Source organism: Sesamum indicum, linkage group LG7 (genome assembly GCF_026168435.1).
Source record: "Sesamum indicum cultivar Baizhima isolate 11 linkage group LG7, ASM2616843v1, whole genome shotgun sequence".
NCBI lineage: Eukaryota > Viridiplantae > Streptophyta > Magnoliopsida > Lamiales > Pedaliaceae > Sesamum > Sesamum indicum.
In genome coordinates this window covers 5769321-5779512 of record NC_142663.1, presented here as the reverse complement: position 1 = coordinate 5779512, position 10192 = coordinate 5769321, and the positions used below count along the sequence as shown (strand labels likewise).

General features: G+C 41.0%; 1 protein-coding gene across 1 annotated transcript; it reads right to left on the bottom strand.

Moving 5' to 3' along the window:
- Positions 1–7709: 7709 nt before the first annotated feature.
- LOC105166075 (V-type proton ATPase 16 kDa proteolipid subunit) lies at positions 7710–9754 on the bottom strand. Its single transcript, XM_011085295.3, has 3 exons — positions 9586–9754; positions 9212–9497; positions 7710–8166 (listed from the first exon to the last, which is right to left on the bottom strand). Exons 1-3 carry the CDS (start codon positions 9662–9664, stop codon positions 8034–8036), a joined length of 498 nt encoding a protein of 165 aa, XP_011083597.2. The 5' UTR covers positions 9665–9754; the 3' UTR covers positions 7710–8033.
- Positions 9755–10192: the final 438 nt, after the last annotated feature.

Genomic DNA, 10192 nt, shown 5'->3' with positions numbered 1-10192 from the left:
TGGATCGGGTCAAGATGGACAACAGCGGAATATGAAGGCGATAAAAGACACACGAATTTGTTAACCCAGTTCGGATATAAATCCTACGTCTGGGGGCGATACCAAGCCAGGAGAAAACACTCAAAGAGGAGGAATATTGAGGAGTACAACACACACACACACACTAGTATGTAAGTCTTCACCACACGTGAAAGACAACACTCACTCTCGTCTCAACTCTTTCTTTTATCTCTCTATTATACAGAGAACTTATATGTTTTTCTCTCTACTCTACGAAACAATGCTAATAAGAGTAGTATTTATAGCCATGACTTATCCTTTTCCAACTCAACTTGGGATTTCTAAGTTGAATCGAGTTATCCTTCTCCAACTCAACTTGGGATTTCTAAGTTGAATCGGGTCATCCTTGACTTCTTCAAATCAATCTTCACAACTTAACAATCTCCCACTTGAAGATTGATTAGCTTTTCTCCACTTCTTTCTTAGTACCGCCGGGTTTGTCCACTCTAGTCATCAAGGCCAGTCGAAGCCGTACACAGCTTCAACTTCTCCATCGCAACCGCCTTGGTCAGCATGTCTGCAGGGTTCTTTTCTCCTTGGATTTTCTCCAACTGCAGTGCCTTCTTCTCCAGAAGTTGTTGGATGAAATGGTACTTAATCTCGATGTGCTTTGTCCGCGAATAGAACGCGGGATTCTTTGCCAGATGGATCGCACTCTGGCTATCGCTATGAAAAATCACATCTGCCTGAGGTTTCCTTAATTCACCCAAGAAGTGTTGCAGTCAAATGAGCTCCTTAGCCGCCTCAGTAACTGCCACGTACTCAGCTTCCGTCGTGGACAGTGTGACAACCTTCTGCAGCTTTGAGACCCAGGATACGGCTGTACCGCCATATGTGAACACGTACCCTGTAGTGCTCCTCCTTTTGTCATAGTCACTCCCTGCAAAATCAGCGTCAACAAACCCAAACAAGGTAAGCTTGCCCTTACCAAACACCAATGCTCGGTCCTTAGTACCCCTTAGGTACCTAAGAATCCATTTCACAGCTTCCCAGTGCATCACTCCTGGATTGCTCATAAAACGGCTAACTACTCCCACTGCATGTGCTATATCCGGTCGAGTACAGATCATAGCATACATCAGGCTCCCAATTGCTGAGGCATACGGTGTGACTCTCATCTTTGCACGTTCGGAGTCAGTCTGGGGCGAATCACTGTTGGATAGTTTGAACTGATTTTCCAATGACATTCTAACCGGTTTTGCATTTTTCATCTTGAATCTGCATAATACCTTCTCAATATAATCAGATTGAGATAACCACAATTTACCAGTACATTTGTCCCTTGTGATTTTCATGCCCAATATCTGCCTTGTTTTGCCAAGATCTTTCATGTCAAACTTCCTCGACAACTGATCCTTGAGCCTATTGATCTCCTTGACATTTGATCCTACTATCAACATGTCATCAACATACAGGAGTAGAATGATAAAAAACTCATCGAACCTCTTCATGTAGCAGCAATGATCAGCGTTGCATCTAGAGAAATCTATCTCTAGCATGAAGTTGTCAAACTTCCTGTACCACTACCGTGGAGCCTGTTTCAATCCATACAGGCTTTTCTTCAGGCGACACACCTGCTGATCATCTCCATTTTACCCCTCTGGCTGTACCATGTATATCTCCTCCTCAAGATCCCCGTGTAGGAAGGCTGTCTTCACATCCATCTGTTGTAACTCCAAGTTCTCTGCCGCTACCATGCTCAACACAAGACGAATAGTAGTTAACTTGACAACATGTGTAAAAACATCAGTAAAGTCAATACCGTATCTTTGTTGGAATCCCTTTACTATGAGTCTTGCCTTGTACCGCTTCTTCCCGTCTGATTCTTCCTTAATCCGATAGACCCATCTGTTTTGTAGGGCCTTCTTTCCTTTTGGGAGCTGACACAATTCCCATGTGTCGTTTTTCTTCAACGAGTTCATCTCGTTCATCGCAAGCTCCCACTTGCTCTTGTGGGCATCGTTGACTGCCTCTGCGTAATATTCGGGTTCCTCACAATCATACAAAAGGAAGTAATAAAGAAAGGGGGAGTACCTATCTGGGGCCCTTCTCAGCCTCGGTTCTCGACCCAGTGCCAAGAGTGTGTTGCTTTCAGCAATCGATTCCTCCGATGCTGGTTCTGGCTCTATCTCCGTCTGTTCGGTTTCGTTCGTCTGAACTCCCACTGAATCTGTATCTGCTGGTTTTATGATCCCGAAATTTGAAATGTCGAGATCAACAAATTCCCTTTCTTTCTTGTCATCGTCCGGGCTTACCTTCCCGTCGTTGTACATTACATCCTCATTGAATATAACATTCCTGCTGCGAATTATTTTCCGGTTTTAATCATCCCAGAATCTATACCCAAATTCATCAGTCCCATACCCAATGAATGTACATTTAATCGACTTAGCATCCAGCTTAGTCCGATCATCGTTCAAAATATAGGCTGAACAACCAAAAGTACGTAAGAAAGAAAGATCCACTTTCTTACCACTCCATACCTCTTCTGGTATCCTGTTGTTCAACGGGACAGAAGGCCCTTGATTGATCAAGAAAGCAGCCGTGTTGACTGCATCTGCCCAAAACATCTTTGGCAGTCCGCTCTTCAATCGCATGCATCTCGCACGCTCATTCAGTGTTCTGTTCATCCTCTCAGCAACGCCATTTTGCTGAGGTATCCCCGGGATTATTTTCTGCATTCGGATTCCATGGTCGGCGCAGTAATTCTTGATACCTTCATTGCTGTACTCGCCACCGTTATCCGATCTGAGACATTTCACTTGTAGACTTGTCTCATTTTCCACTAGTGCCTTCCATCTCCTGAATGTGTCAAAGGCATCAGATTTTCTTTTTAAGAAATACACCCATACCTTTCTAGTGGAGTCATCGACGAATGTCATGTAATATGTTGATCCACCAAGAGATGACACTGGTGCTGGCCCCCACAAATCGGTGTGAACAAGCTCCAACTTTTCTTTCCTCGGAGTTCTTCCTGTGGTCAAGAAGCTCACTCGCTTCTGCTTTCCGAACACGCAGTGTTCACAATGACCCACCTCTACCGATTTTAACTCGGGCAACCGTCCTTTCGACTTCAGTACGTTCATTCCTTTCTCGCTTATGTGGCCCAAGCGATTGTGCCACAAGTTAGCCTGCGATACAGTTCCTGCAAAGGGGATGTTTGAACTGGATCCTCCCGCCATGTAGAGCGTTCCCGACTTTAGTCCTCGTGCCAAAGTCATTGCTCCCCGACTGATCTTCCATTTCGCGTCTCCAAACGTCATGTGGAATCCATCACTGTCCAGCTGTCCGACTGAGATCAAGTTCCTCTTCAGTCCTGGTATGTGTCTCACATCATGTAGGGTCCAACATGACCCATTCGTTGATTTGATCCGCACATCTCCCTTTCCTACAATCTTGAGGGGTTTGTTATCTGCAAGATAAACTAAGCCAAAATCACCTGAGGTGTATGGCTCCATGATGTCTTTGTTGCTGCATGAGTGGAATGAGGCCCCTGAATCCACAACCCAATCATCGGAAGAACTGCTCACACTCAACAAGAGTGCATCCGTGATCTCTTCCGTCACGGCATTCGCTGTCCGACCCTCCTTTTCCTTCTTTGGTGCCCGGCATTCGCTTTTCATGTGTCCGGGCTTCTCGCAGTTCCAACACACCATCTCCTTCTTGCCCTTGTTTTTCCCCTTGGACTTTGACCTTCCACGGTATTTACCCCGTGTGTCAGGTCTCCCTCTGGACTCTGTATGTAGTGCAGAGCCAGATGATCCACCCGTTTGCTTTCTACGGGTTTCCTCGTTCAACATCATGTCCCTGATGTTGTCGAACTTCATCTTCTCCTTCCCAGACGAAGTGCTTACCGAAGTAACAACCACATCCCAACTGTCAGGTAAAGATGAGAGCAAAATTAATGCTTTTACCTCATCGTCAAACATGATATCCACAGATGCCAGTTGTGTCGTGAGTTGGTTGAAGTCATTGAAGTGATCGGCCACCGACTTCCTCTCCTCCATCTGCAACCTGAATAGTTCCTTCATCAGCATGACCTTGTTCATTGCTGAGGGTTTCTCGTACATATCGGCAAGAGTCTGTAGGACTTTCTTCGTGCTCTTCGCTCCCTTCACATGATAGGCGACATTCCGAGAGAGCGACAGGATTATTGCGCTCATCGCCTTTCGATCGAGCACCTTCCATTCTTCATCACTCGTCTTCTCGGACTTCTCTGCAAGTGGTTCGTATAGGTCCTTCCTGTACAGGTAGCCCTCCATCTGCATACGCCAAAACCCAAATTCGGAACCATTGAACCGTTCGACTGGAAACATTCCCTCCATCTTAACTCCTTGAACCAGGTTCTTGATACCAGTTGTTAGGAAATGGATCGGGTCAAGATGGACAACAGTGGAATATGAAGGCGATAAAAGATATACGAATTTGTTAACCCAGTTCGGATATAAATCCTACGTCTGGGGGAGATACCAAGCCAGGAGAAAACTGATGGGTGTCGAATCCACAAAAAATAATTCCTACGAACACTTTTGTAGATGTGTGAGTAGGGTCGAATCCACAGAGATTGGTTTTAAATTAATTCCTTCAAAAACGAAAATAATTAGGGGGAGTTTTGATTGGAAGAAGAATAAAACTAAAAAGCTAATAAAATTAGAAGAGATAAATATAAGAGAAGAGTATTCCAGTTAAAGATAGGATCACACTTAATTCCACGGTTGATCATAGATGCAAAGATAACAATTATTCATGATAGATAAATTGGTTATGGCAATTGGTACGACCTAACAACCTCACCTTTCCTTACCTTGTGGATAGTCAAGGAATGTCCGTTGACTAAATCCCTAATCAGTAAACAACCTTGGGAACGTCCTCAAGATTTAATTTACCGACAGCATTAAGAACTAGAAAGGCCCAATTCTAACCAATAAATTCCTACGAGGATTTATTTAAGTTAGATTGTGCATTCCCCACAACATAATCGAAAACTTCTACATAATCAATTATGTTATGTTACCACTAGTTATCGAACTAAACAAACAATTACGGATTTGAAAGTTCAATTGACTAGGCAAATATTCTTGACAATAAATCAGATTATTTGTAATAAAAGCACAGAGAACAACACAAATACCAATATGAATAAAAGTAGAAAGCATAAATTAGATCTCACAACCCGTTGGATTTAAGCGTTCACCAAGTCTTCAACCGGAATGAGAGATTTAGCTAGACATGCTCATGGACGAACGCATGAAAAGCAAAATAATATAAAAACGTAGAGAAATAAAAGAGTTCAAAAGTTGTCTCTGAAAGTGAATTACATCACCTATTTATAATAGCTAGATACCTAGTTGTACTAGGATTAGAAGTAGATTCCTAGTTGAACTAAAAGACCTATAGAAATAAAATTATAATTCTAGTTAAACTCTTCCTTCATCAGAGGTAGTCCAAGCAGCTCCAAACTCTTGCCAAAAATTGAGTTTGAGTCTTGTTTGAATTTCCATTTTGGTGCTTTTCTTCATTTTTCATTTCTTTTGTCCTAATGCTGCAAAATAATATTTAATTAGGAGCATTTGATCACAAAATAGGCTAAAATATTATATAAAATAAGCACAAAATGCGATCCTATCAAAAACACTCAAAGAGGAGGAAAATTGAGGAGTACAACACACACACACACACACTAGTATGTAAGTCTTCACCACACATGAAAGACAACACTCACTCTCGTCTCAACTCTTTCTTTTATCTCTCGATTATACAGAGAACTTATATGTTTTTCTCTCTACTCTACTCTACTCTACGAAACAATGCTAATAAGAGTAGTATTTATAGCCATGACTTATCATTTTCCAACTCAACTTGGGATTTCTAAGTTGAATCGGGTCATCCTTGACTTCTTCAAATCAATCTTCACAATTTAACACGGAACAGATTATGAACTGCCATCACACTCCTCCAAGTATAGGAAGGGCGCGTTCCCAAAGTAGAAGTAAAAACGTCACGATTAGGGAAAATTGGGCTTTGAGAACTCATTAAGCAGTTTCTCGGGTTGGGTCAAGAGATGCCATAATTGCTTCGCCAGCATAGCAAGGTTGAAAAGCTGGAGCTCCCGAAAGCCCAGGCCTTCACCAATTTGCTTTCACATAAGCGTTGCCAAGAAACCTAAATGAGTTTTGTGTTTTCCCCGGATACTCCACCAAAACTTAGAGATCATACTTTGAATTTCATTCAACAGTGTAGTCGGTAGCTTGAAACATCCCATTGCATAGGTCGGGACGGCTTGGATGACGGATTTGATAAGAACCGCTTTTCCCCCTTGGGCCAACAACTTATCATTCCACCCTGTAACTTTACTCCAAACCCGATCTTGGATAGTAGCAAAAAAGTCTCGCTTGGGGCGTGCAATTTTGGAGGGGAGGCCCAAGTATAGCTCCATTTTGTTTTCCCTGAGGATAGTGAGTTCATCTGAAATGAAAAGACACATATCCTCCCTTGTATTCCTGCTAAAAGCTATCGAGGACTTTTAGAAGTTTATCACCTGGCCCGATGCCCCTCGGTGAACGGCCAAAACATCCTTTATTTCCTTTGTGCTCTCGAGGGAAGCCTGGCAGAAAATCAGAGTGTCGTTTGCAAAGAGGAGATGGGAAATAGACGGAGCACCCCTACAAACAGTGACCCCGCAGCCTGCTCACCTGTTCGGCGTTATGGAGAAGAGAGCTAAAAGACTTTGTGCACAACAGAAACAGAAACAGAAACAGGAGGGAGAGGGTCTCCCTGACGGAGTCCCCTCTCAAGGATAAGGGACCCAAAACTCTTACCACCTAACATAAACGAATACGAAACCAACGACACACAAAGCATAATAAGACAAACGAAAGGGGGAAGGAAACCAAGTTTGGATATCACCTGTTCCAAAGAGAACCATTCAACCTTGTCATAAACTTTGCTAACATCCTACACTATCCAGCCCTGTCCTCCATTGGACTTAGTATTCAAGAAGTGGTTAAGTTCAAACGCAAGCAAGATATTATCATAAATGAATCCACTAGGAACAAAGGCAGACTGAGTAAGAGAAATGATTCTATCTAACAGATTTTTCAACCGATTCGCAATGGTTTCTGATGCAATTTTATACACAACATTTTGTAGACTAATTGGTCGAAACTGGGTGAGATACTCAGGATGCTTGCATTTTGGGATAAGAACAATATGCATGGAGTTTAAGCCCGGGGGCGTGCAACAAGAATTCAACAGATTAAGAACACAAGTCACAACATCACTACCGACAATATGCCAAAAAAGAATGTGTGTTTTTTTATTTCATGTTCTTGGTCTATTTTGTATTTAACAATTTGTGCAATATTGACATGTAACTACTAGTTACATAAGCCATTTTTTTTAAATGTTGCGGAGTGCATAGAGTTAAGGAGAAATGTATTCCCTTGACAAAGTTGAAGTAGAAGGTTAAATCCATATCATCAGCACAAGCATTGGTAAATCACAAGTGAACTGCATAAGACCTAATTCTGAGAACAAAATCACCAGTTTTAAAACAAAAGAATTTTGAATGAAAACTATTCAACACTTCCTGATTCTGTCAAGTTGCAGAGAACGTGCACCAAGAAAACTACCATAACGACTAGTAAGTATGAAACTTAAAAGTAGACCGATCCTTGGAAAAATAATACAACAATTGTTTTACACAAATCAAATTGGTTTCTTGCAAGATACACAGCACCATAAAAATATAAGAAACTTTATTCAGGGAAAAGGGAAAACCGAACTTGTCATCTACAATCTACCGCCATACACATCAACCGCTCAATTTTTCTGGCCACTCATTTCCCACACACATATCAAAGCTTGAACCTAGAAACAATGCCATGGCCAAGCTACCATGCTAACCAGGAGAACAATAATTATGGTTCTTGACAGGAAGAAACTCCATAAATCGTCGAGTTTGACGTACTCCTCTAGTCAGCTCTAGACTGACCAGCACGAGATGAAAGGATGATACCAACAATGAGGCCATAAAGTGCCAAGGCTTCAGCAAAGATAAGGATAAGGATCATTCCAACAAAGAGCTTTGGTTGTTGTGCATTGGCCCTGTCACAGAGAATAACAAGGTGAGAATGATTACAATTGTAACTCATAAGGAAAAGAACAGACATCGAGTTTCATCTCCAGGAAAATTGGAAGGAAAGCAGATAACTGATAACCCAATACAAAAAGGATCACCTATGTCATCATGGCACCGCATTTTTAATTGAGTGACAATAACAACAAATTCTCTAGATTAAAATCCTCATTTTCCTTTTTCTCCTCAAAAACTTAAAAGCAAATAGACAACTGAATCCAACAATAATCTATAATTTTGCTCAATTGCATCTAATGGACTAAGCTATTCTCTATTCTTCCTGCCCTAGTTTTACTTAGCCTTCTTAAACTAAGGAGAACGGAAGTACTAATTGCATGATATGTAGAGTTATAACCCAATTTTAAAGAAACATAAGATATCACAGAAAGCTTTATGGCCACCACTCTAAGCTTTCTACTTAGATTTACATTTCAACCATAGAACCCAAGTAGTGACATGACAATCGAACAACCAGAACACAAACTTCAAGCTGCCTGACAATCAATTTTTGCTTACACTATTAAGAACAGATATGAAGGGAGTGATTATAATGGACTAGGATCAATAAAAAATTTGTGAACGCACAGATCTGTGTACTCATATTGACCAATACATATACATATCTATGAAACAACACTGAACTACCATGTGCTTGATCAGTAACAAAAGCATTTACAGAAGATTCAAACAATGCAGTATAAAAGGTTTCATGGCAGAACTTCACATTATCAAATGGCAAGAAGAGACGGATGAATAAACACAAATTCAGTACAAAAGGAATGGCAGCTGCTAATTCCTAATAAGATCATAACAAGCCACTCGTCACCCTTTCCATAATCCAAATGAGCAATTGCTGAAGAAATCTTTCCCATGTACCAAAAAAAGTAAAACTTCTAACCAGTCAGTAACTGAAATTACATGCCGATAAACATGAATAACAAATCAAAACATTTCGAATCATAATGACCAACAAATCAAGTCCAAAGCGGATCTATGAAGAAAATAACAAATTACCTAACACCAGCATCTCCGACGATACCGATAGCCATACCAGCAGCAAGACCAGCGAGACCACAAGCGAGTCCAGAAGAAAGGTGAGCATAACCGTCAAACAAGTAATAAGACTTGGCCTTAGGGTTAATACCGGTACTGATAATCACAGCAATAATCAAGCCATAAATACCCAAGACACCAGCCATGACCACAGGAACAATAGACTTCATCACGAGCTCCGGTCTCATCACACCCATCGACGCCACACCGACGCCGCTCTTCGCCGTGCCGTACGCCGCTCCCATACCTAAATCAAAAACAGAGTCGATCAAATTCCTGCAGCCACAACCTTAGATCTGAAAAATAGGTACCGAATACAGTAGCATATAGCTTACAGGAGAAGACGAGGGCGGCAGCGGCGCCGAGAAAGCCGAAAAAGGGTGCCGTTTCATCGCCGCTGAAGGTTGACGACATTTTTGATCGATCTGTAGCTCTGCAGAGTTCAGATCCAACGAGAGAAAGAGAGAGAGAGAGAGAAATAGTTGGATTAATAGAGACCCCTTTTATTATGTTATTATTATATTATATAATTTTTGCAACGCAACTGTCACGATTTTGTTTAATTAAAGGAGTGATGAGGAAGTGGATGACTTGTCCCTCCCTCACTTCGATCCATTTTCAACTTTACAATTTTGCCCCTCTCCCCACCAATATACATATGTATATATATATATAATAATCCTTTCTCCCTCTTCCATTTCCAATAACTAATAATTAGATGAGCATAATTCTTTAATATTACATCTATTTTTTTCATTTAATAATATATGTATACAACATAACATATTATTATTAAATTTAGAAAAAAAAAGTGGGGATAAAAAATAATAATATAATATTTAGAGAAAAAAATTGCATGAAAATTAAAAAAAATTTGGGAAAATGAGAACTTAGATAATAAATAAAAAAAATACAAAATGTCAAACAAGTAAGGCAAGACAC

Bases quoted from the DNA above. Each gene is read 5' to 3' on its own strand.
- LOC105166075 (XM_011085295.3), bottom strand. From the start codon at position 9,664: ATGTCGTCAACCTTCAGCGGCGATGAAACGGCACCCTTTTTCGGCTTT. The intron at 9,498-9,585 runs GTAAGCTATATG...TTTTTGATTTAG, and splicing joins TGCCGCCCTCGTCTTCTCCT to GTATGGGAGCGGCGTACGGC. The intron at 8,167-9,211 runs GTAATTTGTTAT...TCTCTGTGACAG, and splicing joins GTCGGAGATGCTGGTGTTAG to GGCCAATGCACAACAACCAA.